Raw genomic sequence first — 20,138 nt, forward strand, 5'->3', positions numbered from 1 at the left:
TTAGGGTTTGTCATGGTACACAAATGAAACAAAACATTTCCATTTTACAACATAAACTCACATTCTCAAAATTTCTGACCATATCCCATGTCCTTGGAAAAACGAGAAAAGAACTGAAGAAACTTCACCACTTTTCCACAGAAAGCTTTATGACATATGGCAACCTACCAGCTTTTAAACACAGTCTCTACAAGGAACCTATCTGAGATCTTACCTACCATCTCTGCTCCCCAAAGAAACTATGAAGAGAAGAGGAGAGGAAAGTATGGGAAGAGCCATGAAAAGTTGTGTGCTGGTGATGTGTGTTCTAAGAGATTTGGTTTATATCCCTGTTTTTGCAAATCTGGATGCCTTAAGGGTGGTCTCATAATACAGAAAATCTCAATTTTAAGAGATTGCTTGGCATTAGGTACTATCTTTGCCTTATAAATACAGAAGCCAAGTTCCAGATATGATTCTGGTTTCTTGGGCTATTTATTTTTCAGAAAGATAGAAATTTAATTAGTTGGGAAAAAACTAATCAGCAAACTTTACACAATAACATAATAATACACAAAATAATAATTGGGAAATCTTTCTGCTGTTGTGAGCTCCTAGGCAAGTGGTTCAAACTACATCAAAACTGCCATGTTCTTATGCTTTCTTCCCTGTCATTGTAATCCTGACGTATGGAATATTTTACAGATTTCAATTTCCTGACAGGCATGCAGAATTTTCTGCACTGTCTAGATAGGTCAATGGAAATTATTATGAGATGAAAACTATAATTTTGACACTGTTCCTCTATAACGGGAACAAGGGTTTCCTGCTCTTATCTTCTCATGGGTTGACAAAAGTCACAATAATACTTATTTCTTGAATTCAGCTTACATGTACTTCAAAATGAAAGCTGGAAATATGCTTCCTTTTCCTTTCATAACAGCAATTTTTAACTATCACTAAACCATAACTACAGCTGCAAGTAATATTTTACAGATGCAATTTCTTCACAGAAAAGCTGAGCTATAAAGCAAATTAAAACCGTGTCTTTTAGACTCTCAGTGAATATAGCTGTGTAATAAAACGGCTATGGATGACATTGATAGTTGGTTTCTATTGCCAGTTTTGCCACTGAAAACTTCATTTCTATGTCTTTGTATGTTGTATAAATTTGCCTGCAGTACTTGTAGCAAGCTATAGATAAAATATGGCCAACATGTAGTACTCAAAAATGACAGTACTAAAGAATAAAAGAAGTTTTGAGTTTTTCAGAGTAGGTCTCAGCTTCTGACTCGTTCTAGTTCTGGCTATTTTAACTTCACTCATAGAAATACTACAAGTATTGCTCATTTTCTAAGAACTCAGTTACTCTCACCTCACTCATGTACCAAGCAGTACATGATTTGTGAATTTTGACACTCATCCACATAATGCATGAGAAATATAATTTTTATTATATTATATATATATATATATTATAGCTTCAGTACAGAGGATTGCTCCATAATTGTCAAAAAGGATACATGCTTTTCAACTCCTAGGACACTGGCCCAAATTCCAAACAAGGAGAGGGAAGGAGTAGGCATTTTCACACTTTTTACTCAACCTGTTGTCCTGAATTCTTGAATATTAATTTGATCCAGAAAACAAAAGGAAGAATTTCTCAGTTGGAGACTAGTCTAGCCTAGTCTTTCAACATGAAAAGTATATTGTAACATCACCAATATTTCTTCTCATTACTATTCTTTCTTTGCCCTGAACAGTATTGGTCTCAATTGCTAATTATATAATCCACTATTCAATTACATTAGCTCTTTCTTCATGACTCCCTTTTTTTAAACAGTACCAGGGTATAAGGCAAGAAAGCAAAGCCCCTAAATTTGGGGTAGCTAATCTCTCTAGTTCTAAACAAGCCTCCTTCAGAATTAAAATCAGAGTAGCTCAAACTTGTACTCTGAAGTTCTGTAAGAAGTAAAAGAACTCTGTTAATGATTGACAGAACATCTCCCTAATCAAGCTACATGCCTGATGTTAACTTGTGTAGATACTACCCCAGCACTCATATCTCAGTGGCTTGAGTTTCTGTGGTAGCTTTCTTTATTTGGTTATGTTCTTGAAATCCCATATTGAGTTAGAGAAATACAATTTTAAGAAACTTCTAGCATAAGAGAGCAGAAAAACTTGCTTGTTTCTTTACAAATATGAAAATTCTTAAGTGAAATGGCAGGGACTACTATGTAATACTACATATTTAAGAGCACAAAACCACCAAAACTCTCAGTGTAATTAGGAAATGTAGATTTTGGAATTCATGTCTAAACATCTGATGGAAGTCTGCTCAGACAGGGAAACAGGAACAAAAAGGGACCAGCTCTTGTTATTTTTATTCATAAATTCTACTTAGCACTCAGAAAGAGCAAAACAATTAATTTTACTCGTTCATGCTTTTTCATATTTGTTCATAAAATTTGTTCAAATTTTGCTGTTGGAGTTTAATTCTTCATAAGTAATCTATTGTACATAATTTCAACTAAATTTTAAAAAAGATTACTTTGAGGAAGCCAAATCATTATAATTTCATCACCATGTGAGAAGTTTTAGTCATTGAAGAAACATGAAACCCTGAGGATGCTGCTTTGAATAAAAGTATTTCTGCACATAAATGTAGCATAAATTAAAACATAACTGCACTTGAACTAAACAGTCATGTAAACAGCAATTGCTTACCATTTGGAAGCAAGTCTACACAAAACTGAATATAATAATGTTTTCCCTTTTGTGACAAGGAACAGTTAATCACAGATTACAGGACAAAGAGGGGTAACAGAGAGCATCCATTTATAACAGAGGTTGATTTTGGATGCAAGCTTGTTTTATCTGGCATATCAGCAATACTACAGGAAACCACACTCAGATTAGAATGCATAAGGTTGAAAGATTCACAACGTTATCAGATTTCCCATGTGGCAAGCTGTTGCTCTGGGCAGCATTCTAAGACTGGTAACAAAATCCAGATGCAAATCTAGGGCATTATTTTTTAACCTTTATTTAAATTTATAACTTCCTATTTATGTTGTTCAAATATCAAGTTTGTTTACAAGAGTTGGTTATCAAAGGCAAAAAAACAGGCTGTGACCTGATTCAGAAGGCCACTAAACTTCTGCGTCCTTCATGCATTACTTGTCCTTGTGGGGCCTGACTCTGCAAACACTAAGCATTCCTCTAAAACAATAACTGGATAATTTTCAAAAATCCCATACTGAGCATGTAGAAGAACACTGAAAGTGTACTACTCTTAAATAGAAGACAGTATCTCTTTTTATACAACTCTTTCTACAGCCTGCTTCACCATTCTCTCTACACCATTGAGGATCGCCTTAACACAAATACTACATTTTAAAACCATATATTCATTATGTCGCTGTTTTGTTAGTCAGCTGATACATGTAGGGCTAATCATCCATATTCACCAGGACTAGAGTAACAGAACATGTGTGAAATATACATATATATATCTGTGCATCATGGCATGCATTGCTTAAGTATCAGCCAGAAGAGTTTGCTGGAATATTGTGCTTGAACACTCCTATCTGGGAAGGAAACCTGGCCTCAGATTCTCTCAAGCAGATTAATTACAGATTTTAAGGAAAACAATCTCTCATCACACGTTTCAAATAATTGAATGTGACAACAGACTATCCAGTATCATAGAGTATCTGACTTCAGAAGTGTTGCTATTTTTCAAAAGTACATTCTGACAAGAGATCCTCTTACTATGGAAAAAACCAACAAAACAAAACCAAGTAAAAACAATAACAAAAACACACACAAAAAACACACAAAAAACCCACAAACCAAACAAAAAATCCCAACCCTGCCACTTCTGAGGAAGACAAAGTTTCATGCACAAATATATGTTTTTCTCAGACAACATATTTCCAAGAGAAGAACTACTCTGTTTCCAGGCCTATTAAAATAATCTTCTTGAGCTTTTTTTATGAGGCTGAAGACTGACACACAAACAAATTATTCAAGGTGTGTGCACCTCATCTTTCCCTTTCAGGTCTTGTACCAAGTAAGCTGCCAGATCCAAGGATAAGTTTGTTTGTGGGCAAAGACATGAATCTGCCAGATTTAATAATATTACTAGAATACTAAAATTAAGTCAGTATTCCGCTATACATCCACTATATTAAAATCACAATGCACTTGTCTAAATAGCAGTGTACAGACCTAATTTATTAATGTGGAAAAAACAGCTCAGCTCACCTTCCAAGTACACATCTATTCTAGACAGATACAAAAAAATTCAATTTAATGGAAGTTATGCAGAAACATTCCATAAAGAAAGAGCATGAAGTATAACAATAATATTGGAACACAAAAAGGCATCTTCCAAGGGTGGGAAATATGATCTGTCTGAAGTCATGAAGAATGTTCTTGAGAACACTATTTTAAAAAGTGAAGTGCCTCAGAATAGCTACAATCTCCTTACTTGTTTCTCCTTACAGTCTCTATTGCCAAAGCTAGGTCATGCCTAAGGGCCATCTGTCTGCTTTAAACTCCATGCACTTTATCTCAGTCCTACATCCATAGTCTAGTATCAAAACCACAGATCTACTCAACATTGTTGCATAATTCTGAAAGCCCTAGATAATTAATTTGGCTGGATATTTAATGCATCTTGGCAATATGCAGTCATTCTAAACATTGTATGTGTTGGATCTTAGGTAGAACAACATAATTGTGATGAAGCTTATGTTCTCTGATGTACAGTAGAGCACCCCAGGGACAAAAACTCAGTTAAAATTTTCGTAAGAGAGAACATCCATTAACTAGAGATAAAATAGATTAATATTTCAGGGTTTTTTTAAGAAGAAAGCTGCAAAGATATTCAGAAAGAAAACACATTGTGTGTGCTTGCCAATTTAAAAACAAATAAATAAACCTAAAGCAAATATATTAATTCACTTTCATGTTAATTATATTTCCTAGTGGAAACTTAGGATGAGAAGTATCATATCTTAAAATCTCCTTAGGCCCAATAACACTAAATACATTCTTACACATTAAATCCACCTTAAAATCTAATAAGGTGTCAGATACAATTAGCTCTGCTAAAAAACATTAATCTGAATTCTTTTAGAATAAGCCTCTAAAACCTTGAGCTTACTTCTTAAGACACTTTATCCAATAAAGGCTGAATCCTTTGCTGAAGTTTCTTAGCACTAGTAAAAATTACAAGAATTATTTGTACGTAAAGAATTATATTACTGTTTGGCATTACTCCTCGTCAGGTTTTTCATAAAACATAGATACACTCATAAGTGCATATGTAGGAGTGATTAATGTTTATGAAACAAAACAGTGGGATTCCAGAAGTACCATATGACGACATGTCAATATTTTGATCCTCACAGACTTAGAACAGCTGTTTTTTCAGCCCAGCTGATACAGTGAAAACATCTCAAATTTGACATAGATAAGTTTAATTCCTAAAAAAAGAGACTACTATGGATCTGTATATGCAATTTTAAATAACTTCCCCTTGTATACCATTTCCAGGATTAGTGTCTCTTAACTCTTTTGTTTATTGTTAAGGTACTGCTGTAGAATCAAAGGAGCTGATACAAAGATAGAAACATAGCCTCATTTAAACAGGAAACAACACTAAATGCTTCTTAATAGCTCTGTGTAGCCACTCACTCCCTAGTTTTCAACTACAGCTAATACTTCAGCTTAACAATTCATTCTGACACCCCTGGGACCCTCTAGCCCCTCTTGTTCTTCCAGACATTGTAGAAATAAATGGCTTGCACACAAATATGTTGAGCAGAACAGTAAAACAGAACAAAATGTTATGTTCTGTTTTGTACACTTCTTCCATAATGACATGGAGTTGAATTCTTGCCACGAGGAAGCCAGTAAGAATTTCATTGTAATTTCAAACACACCTAACTATTCTCTAAAACGAGTACATATAACACAATTTTACTCAGATATTTCAACTGACAGCCATAAAGGAAAACCAGGTAGTGATTGAGAGAAAATTGTTTCATTGGACTCTCTGTGGATTTGGTTTAACAGGGAGTACATAAGTTCAGTTTTGCTTCCAGAAAATAATTGTTGAGAAACTGTCATACTGTAGACAGATGTTACATTTTTAAACTAATTCCAGGAGTGATTTAAAGGTCTGCTATGCAGAATATAATGGCTTTTTAAACATGAAATTTAATAATTACTTGAGTTTGTTAAACTGATTGAGGAAACTAATTTAATCTCATTCTAGATTGTCTTAATAATGTTGACTCACTTTGAAACTAAATGATGTATTACAGACATACTTAGGTCAATTAATGGATTCATTCATCAATGGATTTTCAGATAATTGGAAGTATTTATTTTCATACCTTTCAGCTGCATTTCCTTTTAATTCCCAGAATCTACTCTACATTACTGGACAAGAGTAGCTTAAGAGAGTGCTCACCTTTTATGGACCATATGTGAAGTCATGCACCTGAGCAGTATACGGGCTCCTACAGGCACATTTCGCATTTCAAGTTGTCTTAGGCATACACTGCTCAGCCACTCAGCTTCTTTGGCACAAAATTGATTGAGCCCATGCAACAGTTACTGGGAAGAAAACTCTGTTGTCACAACAGCAACATCAGTGCTGTTCAGCCTAGAGTAGACAAGCTTGCGTGCAAACCTCATAGAAACCTTCCAGGATCTGAAAGGGGCCCACAGGGAAGCCAGGGATGGACTCTTCATCAGCAAGTGTAGTGACAGGGCAAGGAGTAACGGGTTCAAAGAGGAGAAAATTAGTTTAGATTAACAGAAGGAATTCTTTACTGTGAGGGTGATGATACACTGGAACAGGTTGTCCAGAGAAGCTGTGGATGCACCAAATCCCTGTCAGTTTTCAAATCCAGTCTGAATGAGGCATTGGAACAAGATGATCTTAAAATTCCCTTCCAATTCAATTAATTCTGTGATTGTTACAGCAGAGGAAGAGAAGCAGGAGTTGAAGTCCATAAAATGCATGTTACAGTGGAGTTGCTTTCACTTTGCAACAACTTATAAAAACCTATATTTATATAAACTATAAATCTATTTAAGCCTTGCTTTTCCTAACTTATTCAAACTGGCGGTTCAGTGACACTTTCTGTGCTGTCCTTCTTAATGTTTCCAGGCATAAGTCTTTCCATGAAAATATTTACCAATAAAATTGGTAAAAAGGAAAAGTGAGACTGAGCATTACTTGCATGAGAAATGTGAAACGAGTTTGTTTCCCAAATACACAGATGTGAGGTAGATGATTAAAGCACAGTCTATGTTCAAGCCACAACACATTTCACCACTTTTGAAGCAGACTGCCTACAAATTATCCCATCTTCCACAGAGATGGTGAGACAGACATGAAAATTGATGGTGATGCCTTGGGTTTTAGCTTTTATATTCTTCAGACTCTTTGCTGCTTGGTGTGTAACTGGGAAACTTCATATTAGGTGCTAGTAAGTTCTCTTCAGAGGGTAGTTAGACAAAAGAATTCCTTCCCAGCTAGACAATCAAGGACAAATGGTACAAAAAATGCATAAACAACAGCAAGGGAAAGGGGGCAAGCCAGGGGGCTGAGACTTCACAGCCTGGGGCTGTGGTTGGACAATGGACCACAATATGTCAATATTGATATGGTAGAACCAAAACTTACAAAAGTGTAGTACTTATGACGGGGATCCATCTTGAATTTGATTTGGGTGTAGTCCTGGCCAGGCTCTTGCACTGCCCAAGGTGTATCCTTTCAATAAATACTTATTTTATTCCTTTTGCTCTGTCTAGTCTCTGTTCCAGGTCAGTCTTTCCAGGCAACAGTGGCCTATACATGATTGTCTGTAGAACTGGAATTCCTGATCAGTCATAGTAGCTTACTCAAAGCAGAACACTTGCTACTTACTGGATCTTTAATAACTGAGTTGAAAGAAACTAGCTGAACCCTGTTCAGTGGCATGCTGCATTTTCTCATGTTAAGTGTAGAAGAGCAGACCACTATAAGAATTACAAAAAAATTACTGAATAGCTTCCAATGTAACTAATGGTCACATCTATCTATTCAATTTAAGACTAACTTCACCCCAGACAGACATATAGCTTGTCAAAACCTTTATGATTTTTTCCATAAACTGAGTTCTTTCCTTTTTATCTGTGATACCATAGTTTATAATACTCAGACATATTCTCAACTGCTCTTCTGAAAACCCAGGTCTACTATTATAGCCCTTATTAATATGTCTAATACACATTCTTGGACAGCTTTTTCTCCATATAATATTTTAAGAAATCTAGATCTCGCCAATACAACATATTTATCCACGTCTTTACTAATTCTATACTTTAATATGTCTAAAAATGTATTCAATTCTAACTCTACAATTACAAGTTTACCACAGGAGGCCTTTTTAAATATGAGCATCATATTTGCTTCCTTTTATTTCTCCTCTAATGAGGCTGTTCATACAACCTGCTCAACAATCAATTATATAATGCCATTACTTTATCAGCATTTTCATACCAAATTCTTTAGAACCTTCCATAAGTCTTGAATTCAAATACCTATTTCTCCTAGAGCTACTGAGCTGAAAGCACTCCTCAGCTTTAATTAACTTATATCAAAGTTGATTTTCATGCTAACAACAAATCCTATACCCAGAGCCAATAATTTTATAAATCAGCTTTCCTATCCTCCTGTATCTGCTTTTTATATCAAAACTCCAAGGATATTATCTGTATTTTCTATAATGCTAAACACAATCAGAAATTACTGTGTACCTTTCATTAGTTTTCTCATCACCACAATTTTTCTCATCAACTATTATAAACATGTTATCCAGCACCATACCACCCTCTACCTATATGGCACTTCTACCTTAGTCCCAAAGAGCCCGGAATACAAAGACAAGGTTTCATATCAGCAAAGGTTAATTCCTGAAGAAAAAAAGCTTCATTTCTTAGCAGTAATCTCATAAAATATCTAATTTTTTTCTTTTTCTTCTTACAGATAGGCACAAATGGTTTTGCCTCCCACATTTTTACTCTCAAAAAGTGCATTGTATTCCTCAATGTTTTTAAAATGAGCACTGACAAACTATATGTTTCTGTAATCTCACATGTATCTATAAGGTGTATTCAAATGAAAAGTCACAAACTACTAGAATAAAACCTAGATTATAGAGATAATGAAAATCAGAAACACTGTGCAAAAACTATACACACAGTTTTGCACTCTGTCCAAAGTAATATACTAAATCAAGCACTTATTTCTCTCTTACTTGTGGCACACATGCGATTTTATTTTTTTGAGTGACATTATGGGACTTAATTGAGGTGCAGGCAAAAAGCACACCGGCAGAACAAGTAGCTACATAAAAACCTCTGAATTGGAGAAGTTTTAAATAGGTAATTTGGGACAAATATATATTGCAAGTGGAAGGAAAGTACAGTACAAACAGACTTCAGATATGTGAGTAACATGAAGAACCAACATATTAGAGCGGGGTGTACCCAATGATTCCTTTAGACATTATTCTCTAAGAAATACAGCCAAATTTTAGATCATGAGTGTACCAATCCTGACCAAAAGATAAGGTTTATCCTCAACGAATAGACAAATGACTCAGTCTAACAGCTTGAGTTCCACTTTATTCTTGTGAGACAGTGTCTCATTTCCCCTAGAACTGACTCAAGCTCTTAATGCAGATGATGATGATGATTATTGTTATTGTCACTTTCCAATCACTTTTATATGCCACAGAAGTTCTTTCACCAATTAAACTATGAGCTTCAAAGTCACTTTTAAATATCTCCTACCAATATGGCAAGCAGATTCAGTACTTTTTCTCCTCTAATTAGCAAGCTATGAAGTTGACACAAGCATTTAACTATTAATTTTTCTGGCAAATGACCGTCTTACTCTCTATGTCAAAACTCCAGTGGGGTGAAGAAGCTGAAGCTGCATGCATAATCAATGATTATAGGGCATGCATGTAAAGGCTTCCCACCTACTCTGAATTTAGAAAATATTTCTCATATTTACTACATAAGCATACCAAAAGTGACACTTACAGACCCTAAGTCCATGCAACACACAACCTTAATGCAATGGAACTAATTTAGAAGGCTGTATCCAGCTGTAGAAAGACATTGTGCTTAAGAGAATAACTCAGTCTGCATATTACAAATATATTTTTCAATTAAACGTGTGGGTGTTTTTCCCATGGTAAAGAAAACATTTTTGTGTGAGAGCTCAATCATCTCTAAGAAGGAATGATTAACAGAAAATAATCTCCAATGGTACCAAAATCAGAAACCAATGAGAAATGTATTCTGGTTTATGCCATGAAATACGTGCAGGAATTGCTACATTCACAATTGGAGTTATGCCACAACTGTCATAAAAGTTGACTAAAAAAGTGATCCACAGGGATGAAGTAGTATCAAGAATTGTTTTCTCCGGGTAATATTAACTAATTCAGTACTGTCAGTGATGGCTTAAAGTTAAATATAAGAAATGCACTTGTGGTGGTCTGCAATCATGTTTTTGTTGACATGACAAAAATCCATGCATAATTCACACATTCAAATTAGATGTGCAAGTGCACCACATCCCAGTCACCAGCTCTGGGATTTGCACAAACATGCTTGTTCTGTTCCTGGTGGTTTCACATACCAAATTCAAAAGCCCTGTATTTTTTACCATGTTACTTTGTACTCTTTGAAAGGCATGATTTCTTCTGGTTCTGTAGAGGTCTGTGGCTTTCAGAGGAATCCAGACTGACTACTCACGTTATCACCATTGCAGAAGTGCTCCGAAAATGAACAAAATAGTTATCATTGCCACACAGTATTTTATCACACATATTTAGAAACACAGTGATATGTAAAAATAATGCTATTTGTTCCTTCTCCCAGTCTAAAAGTTATTCAGCAACAAATGTATAGCAGTAGTTCTGCACTCCCTGTGCAGGATAAACTCCAGGAAAGTTAATATATAATGCAGTTCTTTACAGTAAAGACATTTCTGTGGAACAGGATTACAAGCTGTTGACCAGTTAACATAAAAAGAGTAATAAATTGCCACATTCAGCATCTCCCATCAAAACCTAAAGGTAGCCTGAGTGGAAGTGGCATCAAAAATTCTCAGGGTTCATCTAAGGAACGGGTGTGTATGTAGAAAAACAAACTAAATCCTAAATCAACTCTCACCATCACTAGAAGTTGGCAGAAAAACAGGCGTTACAGTTTCTTTTTCTTGCACCTCTAACTCCACTTATTGGGATAGGTGAACAATGAGAAGATATAGTAATATGCCATTAAAAGCAATTGATATAGCTATAAAAATAAATTTTATATACTCTTTTGTTCACTTTTAGGTAACTTTCTTTTTTATTACATCTTACATTCATGAATCACGACGGTACTGCATACACATCAGTTGGGACAGAACAAGGCACTGTAATGGTATTTGGATAATCCACTCTGCAGGAATGTTCATTATTCCTCCTAAGCTTTCACAAGAGTTCCCTGGCATAATGCTGCTACAGCTGCTTTACAGTTTAATGTTATTACAAGGTCTGATTCAAAGATAATGTCTGCTAGAGGAATCTGGCAGAGAGCAAGAGTCCTATGAAAATCCTTGTGACGCCAAGGTGCAACTAATGGAGACTGAACTGCTGAAAAAAATGTGAGTAGTAGAAGTTATTTGTTTTGAGTGTTGCAAGAATCCTGAGGGATCTTCGTTATTTGTCAGTACAAAAATCTCACAAATCCAAGTTATTTTTTCTGGAAATCTTATAATTTTTCTAATAAAAATAAATCATAAAAAAAAGTCTAATCTCAACCTTACCCACAGTAGAGAAGTGGTGCAAAAAACCCTTTTCTTCAGAACCTCTCCTATCTACATTTTTGTATTGAAGAAAACATGAAAACTTCAGAAAAACAGAAACTAGGAATTGGCTATCAACAACAGTAGCTGGTAAAAGAGAATAAATAACATGCAGTCATCAGCAGAAGCCAGCTCATGAAATAGCTTTATTGGCAAACACAAGGAATTCCCTTTTCTATTTCAAACAAACGGATGGAATCAATATAAAGTTTTAACAAACAAAACATTTTGGTCTGAATTTTACATCTGTAAGCAAGATTTGGTCTGTACGATTGCTAGTGTGGCCTGAGTTGCTAGTGTGTGACATATGACCTCACATATTCTAGGCAGAATTCTTGGTTAGGAGAAAAATATTCAGTAAACAAAGAGTTATTATCTATGAAAAAAAGTTGGGAAAGAAAAGGAGATAATTAGGTATGTACACTGGATGTATTTGTGTCCTACCACCATTCCTGACCTGTAAATTTTAGGATTCTGGATTTGGGGGGGGGGGGGGAGGAGGCCGGTGGGAGAAAAAGAAAACAAGAAAAAAACGAAAAGAAAAATCCACACTGCACCAAGAATTAATGCTGCTTCTTATTCCAAAATACTATAATCTCAAAAAACTGTCAGTCTAAGTAGCTGGATCAGAAATTAGAACATGTGTGGGTGGATTCCTTCCTCCAGCCTGAATTAATTAAAAATTATTGTTTGCTGTATTACTTTAAAGCGGATTTTTGGAACAGGTTAAAGAACCACTGTTCTGACTTTAGCATTTCAAGCCTAATAAGAATGACTCATGTAAAAAACTCAGAGGAAAAAATTAATAATAAAGAGGTTAAATATAAAGTGCATCTTATGTTCTTATTTGTTGCTTGAAGAAATTCACACATTCTTGTAGAAGACCTACCTCAGCTTTGGCTGTGGTTATTTCTAGTTAAAGCATGTACACAAAAAACTCATGTCTCCAGTCAGTCTGGGCAATTCCACCTATTTCTAACACCCTAGGCTGGCCCTTTACGATTTCTCACATTCTAAACCTTAAACACATATTAATTCCCTCTGCTTTCACTTTCTCAGCCAGTTATTAAACTGTAAGAAAGTGATATGGACAACAGCTTTGATGTAAAAAGCTAAAAGCAATCACAACGTATATTTGAGAGCATTTTGGAGCTGGTTAATCCCTACAGATGAGACAGCAGTAAACTTTTAAAGGAGTTACTAGAACTGGTTATGGTCTTGTACACGTACATTTAAATAAATACTAATAAAAAAGAAATCATAATTTCCAGATCACCAAAATTTATCTGCCAAAACATTAAAGAGCATACAGACAGATAATGAAAAGGGAACACACAGAATGTACTATACTGCAGTACACCTTCAGTGACCAAGGCTTGTTACTTGTTATAAAATCCTGAAGCTAGATCCTTTTAAAAAAAATACATAAATTTTTGCACATTCTAAGACGCTAGCCCTCCACAATGGACATAGTCTCCTTTATATTTTTGAAGCCAGAGTTCTACACATGTTGAATTACATGGACTGAATGGGTTATATAATGGCTAAATTCTACCTTTCTTCTTGAAGAAGATAAAGTACTTTGGGACTCTTTCTCTTAAAGAGCCATTGATTTTCAGTGATCATATCTTAAAGATTTTCGCATTGTTTTTATATTTGCTGATATTGGGTAACAGACTCAAAATGTATTTAGATGAGAACAAGCTGATAAACAATCATCTAAGCCTTGTTTTCTCAGGAAAGCAGAATGCAAATTTACCAATTAAATCTCTTACAGGCTCTGTTCTCCAAATACAGCACGCAGAATGCTTTGAATGTTTATATGCCATCAGCCATGATGGAAATGCTTTCCATTGCAAGATTAGAGCTACATAGTGTTGGTTAGTTTTGAAATTGACCTTACTGCAAAGAAATCCCTTGAAGAAAGAGTAAACTTGATTTTTGCTTTAACAGATTACATAAGAAAAGCATTTGGGGAATTAATCTCAGGAAAGAGAAAATCTAAGTCTGCACAACATTCTTCTTTTTTAGGATCTGAAATACTAAACTTATGTCCTATTAGCCTTGTCTCTTGATTTTTCAGAGTATAGGGTACAATACACACACAGGTTTGTATGTGGGAAGGAATCTTTTAAGTCCTAATTGCAATGACATAACACAGAGAACTCAGTTTTGAACTAAACTCTCTGGAAACTTGTTTAAAAAATGTACACCTACAGAGAGACTTAAAAATATTGACCTGCCTGACACCATCCACTGCCTAACAGATAGGCACTAGTCATATCCTGCTGATGTTCACCCTTCATTTCTCTTTTGAGTGAGAAATCTCACTTTCACTTTATAAGCATCCTATATACATCACCTCTTGGAGTCAACTTACACTTCCTTCCACACATGTTAAAAGCACCTGTACTCCATGAATTATCTCCACTGATGTCAACAGCTGACACTGCAGATCAAGTTACTTTGCAGTACATGTTCCTTAGCCCTGTCCCTACTACTCACACCTTTCACAGACACATAGCTTCCATTCTCTCTCATAACAGATATTGAGATTCTTTTATAAATCCATGAATTCAAGATCAAAAGAAATTTTACATTACTTTCTAAATTACTATTATTTTGGTTTTCTCCCATGATGAATCACAGGTCAAGATTCAAAGGAACATTACATAGCACTTTGGTCAGTTTGCCTTAACTTTAAGTTATGTACACCTTTAAGAAACATTGCTGAAGAATGCACGTGCCTTTCTAGTTCTGATTCTTCCATTTTCTGAGAAACTGCACTGGTTTCAGCTGGGGTAGAGTTAATTTTCTTCACAGTGGCTCACATGGGGCTGTGTTTTAGATTTGTGTTGAATACAGTAATGATAATACAGAGATGTTTTTGTTATTGCTTAGCAGGCATTACACAGAGCCAAGGCTTTTTTTGCTTTTTGTACTGCCACACTCATGAGGAGGCCAGAGGTGTATAGGAAACTGAGAGGAGACACAGCTGACCCCAAATAACCAAAAGGATATTCCATAGCATATGACATCATGCTCAGTATATAAAGTGGGAGGAAGAAGGAAGAATATGAAATGTTTGGAATGATGGAGTTTGTCTTCCCAAGTAACTGTTATGCGTGATGAGGTCCTGCTCTCCTGGGGATGGCTGAACACCTGCCTGCCCATAGGAAGCAGTGAATTAATTCCTTGTTTTGTTTGCCTGCATAGCTCTTACTTTACCTATTGAACTGCCTTTAGGCCAATCCATGAGTATTCTAGCTTTCACTGATCTGATTTTCTCCCCAGTTCTGCTGTTGAAGGAGTGAGTAAGGGGCTGTGCGATATTTGGCCATGACAGAAATTCTGCGTGACTATTTAGTGTTCAAATAGCAAAACAACAGATAATATGTGTAGCTAAAATAAAAAAAAATAAAAATATATTTTTAAAAAGCTTGGAATTAATTCCAGGTTTCTGACCACAGTAAGTCTTCTAACAATTTAAAAAGGAAAAAAAAACTTAACCACAAGAACAGAAACAAAAAAAGAAATACAGACTGTTCCCATCTTTGAGGTGCAAAATGTTCTTGAACTGTTCTGTTCTATAAAACAACATGGGAATTCACTGTGATGTCTCAAATACTGTTTTTCAAAGCATTGCAGCTCTGTTACATAATTTTGTCCACAGACATCCAACTGTTGCTAACAATTAGTAAGCAATACTTAGCATCCAACGTTATGGTTATTACAAATAACATTTAAGTCGAAAAACAAAAGCTGTAAGTCTAAAGATACAATCCACAGGTCCACTAACATTCTTGCACATGTTAAAAATCCCCCAGGACTTCAGTGAAATCAGACTTTCCTAAACTTTTGCATTACAGAGTTCATTACCTCTTTGTCTGTAGTGGGCAACACACTGACATCTACATAGTGCTAGCACCTCCTAGCAGCTGCAACAGATCTTAAAAAGAAATTTAGAAGACAGTAAATGGCATAAAAATTTGGCAGGCCAGGACTTGAATTCAACTGTTAAGTTTAGAAGGTCCCATCATTACATTAACATTTAATTAAAAGTCGTAGGATTCCTCACTGAATTACCAGAACTCACTTATAATATCAGTGATGCAGCATATGAACACCAAACACACCCACTTCTAATTTAAAAGGGAAATAATTAACACATCCCTTCACTTTTGAGGTTAAAGGAAACCATGATACCGCATAAACAAAAGGACATTTTCTAAAAGTGTCTCTGTGTGTATGTGAGAGAGAGAATACTAAAAGAAATGCCACATCAATATTAGCCAAAAAAAAAAGGAGAAAAAATCAGCAAGAAGAAAATGCATTATGTATTGTATTTTAAATGCTCTACTTTCAATATCCCAGTCTTCAATGTTTACCAATAAGTCATCATTGAAACACAGGCTAATTCTGGATGACTTTTTATCTACACAGATATTTGATCAAGTGCCATTCATTGTCACACACTAAAATTCATATTAAGGAGTCAGCTGCTTGAGACTTTTTCTCATGAAATGTCAGTGCATCATATTTTCCAAAGTAAACCCTAAACCGTAAAAATTCTTAATCCATAATATTCACCCTATCATGTGACATCAGGGCCAAAGGAAAGATAGCTGGTAATCCAGAGGCTTGAATCAATTTTATTTTGACACACCCACAGTATCTTCTAACTGAATTCATTTCAGCAAGGCTAAAAATGTTAAGAGCACAAATGTAAGCACCAGAAAGAAAATTGTGGGCTGAAGAACGATTTTAAGGATTTCCTTTGAGAGCTGAGAAATTGACTAAAATTTATTTCTCCCATACCTGTACAACACCCTTTTTGATCTTTCCACAGAACATTAACCGAAAAAGCAAACAAAAAAACCCTTGTAGTGTCAACACCTAAACAGTGATAATGATAATGGTATGTCAAGACATTTACTACTCATGCAGGATACAATTGATTCTGTTCCCGTTTCAGTCGTGGTTAGTTTTTAACACCGAGAATAGCTTTGTGACGGGCTAAGTGCATCAAATTGCCACCTGAACTAAAAGCAGTCCAGGCAGCCCACACGTGTTTCAACACAGCCTATCAAGCTTCCCCTGTCACAGAGATGCCAGCAGACGGGCACATCCCGGCTGCAGGAGGGATGCCAGCAGATCAGCCCGTAGCGCTTGTGTGACGCTTCGGGGACCGGGTCACGTCCTCCGGCGGTCCCTCACCTCCGAGATTTCCCCCTGCACGTCCAGCCACAGCGCTGCCCATCCGCGCTGCTCCGAACCCGCTCCTTACGGGCGTGTGTGAGGCACCGGGAGCTGCTGCGGGAGGTGGGATGTGCGCACCCCGCAGCAGCCCCGCCTCGGCCCGGCCACCGAGGTACCAGCGGTGGTGCCCCCGCTGACATCCGCCCCTGCAGGCTGGGGGTCACTTGTCACGCTCGGTCCCTGTCCCCTCGTCCCTCCCGTGACCACAAGGACTCCCGAGCTGGTGGCGAGGTCGCCTCCCCCTCCGCGGTCCCGGCCGGCCGGGCGAGGCGCGGGCTCCCCGCTCCCTTGTACCTCTTTGCGGCGGCGGCGGCGGCGACGGCGACTGGCCTCGGCTGCCGAGCGCCGCCAGCAGCAGGAGCAGCGGCAAACTTTCCCGAGCCATAACTCTCGCCCGGGCAGCCGACCCGTCCCGCCGCGGGACGGCCAGCCGAGTGAGCCGCAGCCGCCGGGAGAGGAGAGGAGACCCCGGTGGCCCGGGCAGGGAGCAGGAGAGCAGGACACACCCCTGCCCCCCCGCACACTCCCCGCCCCGCCGCGGCTCCGCGGGCCGCCCAGGAGCGAGCGGGGCCGGGGGGCAGCGAGGAGCAGCGAGGGGTAGCGGGGGGCATCGAGGAGCAGCGGGGGACAGCGAGGGGCAGCGGGGGGCAGTGAGGGGCCGGAGCGCGGCCCGGGAGGAGCCGCCGGGCCCCGCGCGTCGGGAGCGGCCCGGGCGAGCAGCGCTGCACGTGCCTGCGCGGGGCTTTCTCGCCTGGAAGTCTGCTCGCCATTTAAATTAGCCCTTGTCGGGTTATCCGACAGAGGGAAAAAAATACCTGTGCTGTGGCGGGGGTTGAAATAATAGCTTTCTGAGAGGGCACTTGGGAAACGAGGATTGCGACGGAGTCAAGCACATTTTTTTCTGCTGTGCCCGGGTATGTCAGACCTAGCCAGGTATGACAGGGAAAGAATCCATATTACTGCATGAAGGAAAAATTAACCTTGCGCTAAAATAAAATGTGGATTATAAACTATTGCATAGTTCTCCTGAAAAAAAAAATGCTTTAAAAAGGTCCATAAAAATCAGGTTTCGTCATGGAACAGTGAGGCTCCCAACCTGTGTGTGAGCACACTGAGAACAGTCATGGGCTGTTAGAAAGAGTGAGCTGGGCTCAATTCGCAGTATATCTGTGGCATAAGACCAAGATTGTGCTGGCAGCCCGGTTCTGACTTGAATGGTCATCTTCACAAGTCTTGCGCCACTGCACTTCATATTGAGCTTCCCTGGTAATTCACATCAAGATTAAGCACGTCTATGTATTTCCCAACATAAATACTTCACTATCTATGTGCTCATTGCTGTAGCCAACAGTGGGGATAAGCGTGCATTTGGTACAGTGCCTTTTTTAATCTCTCGAGCTACAGCATTTTCTATTGGTAAATTTGCCTGTCACTCCAAACCCAACATTCAAGGAACGCAGGATTTTGGACATAGTAAACTGTTGCATCTAGCCACACAGCCAATTTGTTTCTCTCCCTGTCATCCCACTCCAAGCATCTCCTCTGATGCACTTAGCCCATGACAAAAAACCTCTCTTCTGAGGTTTCTCCCCAAATGGCCTGAGCTCTCCTGCTGGGAGTCCTGTTACTGGACACTCATTGCTTTCATAACCTTTGGGAAACTGCTCCTCTAGCACAGGACACAGGACAGCAGCAAGAATGCTCTTGTATGACTTGGCCATTTGTCACTTGTAAGTCCATGGAAAATACTCTTGCCAAAAAATGATGTATGTGTGATCTTCTGCACTTCTTACTGAGAAACCCAATTTCAAGGTTTACCTTGATGATTTTCATCTTGTCAGTGATTTTCTTTCTTGTGGAACTATACATAATCAGGGAACTGGGAGGGACAGAGAGGGAGATGGTGTTTACAACTCTATCCACAGTTTTATCACGATCAATATTTATTTAGTCTGTAAGGTGTTTCCCTACAAACAGTAATAGTTGCTACTTTCTTCCAGCTTCTTCTCCCATTGCAATTCCCTTCATGCAAAAATTTTGACTGCAAGGAATTGCTTATATGTGCAAGAGGAATAATCTAGTGAATTAAGTACAACAGATAAATACTCCAGCCCAAGTACATGTCAGTAACTTTGAGAATTTAGTGCCAGTTTCATACTTAGGGATCTGACTACATCAACATAGGTTTGAATCTAATAACACATTTATTGATTGAATTTGGTCAAACAGCAGCTGCTGCATAAGAGCCATACTAGCATGAGTTGCATACTCCCCCAGCTGGAGAAATTCCTTCCAGGGCTCCAAAAGCTGCAAGTGCTAGTGCAAGTGTGGATGAGTTTCAGGTAATATTCCAGAAGCAGGTTGTAGAAACTGCAAGTGAGACCTGAAGGCGGGAACTTCTGGTGCTTTTTGTTAAGGTCTCATCATATCCAAAGTATCTGGAAAATATCTCCATGACTTGTGATCTCCATGAATTTGAGATCAAGTGCAGATTCGTTGTAGAGGGGGTCTCTACTTCCCCAAATATCAATATTACACCGATATTAAATACAACAGATTATTTACCTGAGCTTTTATTTCAATCAGTCTATCCTGCTGTTGAGCCTGTGTAGTCTTTAATGTGATGGTACGTTGTGAGAACTCAGCCTGGTTTCAGTTTAGCAGAACTGCTGACATACCCAGGTACCTCATCACCTGTCAGAGCCAATGCTAACTGTGCACCAGAGATACAAACTTTTAATACTTTGGGGACACCAAGAGGCAAGATATGCCAGGAAGACCTGCTGATTCATTCAATGATTTTTCACATCTGAACCACAGAAAATAATTTCATACCATAAAATGCAAGCTGTATCAAGAAGCAGCAAGAGCAGGCTACTCCAGAAAGACAAGCACGTTAGAAGATGAAGTGACACCACTGAGGTAGGCAGGGCAGTGTCCTCCTGCAGTCTCTGAATGCAGA

The 20,138-nt window shown here is 38.0% G+C and overlaps 1 protein-coding gene across 1 annotated transcript in view; it reads right to left on the reverse strand.

Annotated features, from left to right (window-relative positions):
- The window catches only part of LAMA2 (laminin subunit alpha 2), a 334,274-nt gene extending 316,713 nt beyond the window's left edge, over window positions 1–17,561 (reverse strand). The window contains exon 1 of the mRNA XM_088162772.1: window positions 17,471–17,561. Coding sequence (XP_088018898.1) covers window positions 17,471–17,561 — 91 coding nt within the window. The remainder of the gene's footprint in view (window positions 1–17,470) is intronic.
- Window positions 17,562–20,138: the final 2,577 nt, after the last annotated feature.

This window comes from Sturnus vulgaris, chromosome 3, assembly GCF_052056855.1.
Source record: "Sturnus vulgaris isolate bStuVul1 chromosome 3, bStuVul1.hap1, whole genome shotgun sequence".
Classification (NCBI taxonomy): Eukaryota; Metazoa; Chordata; class Aves; order Passeriformes; family Sturnidae; genus Sturnus; species Sturnus vulgaris.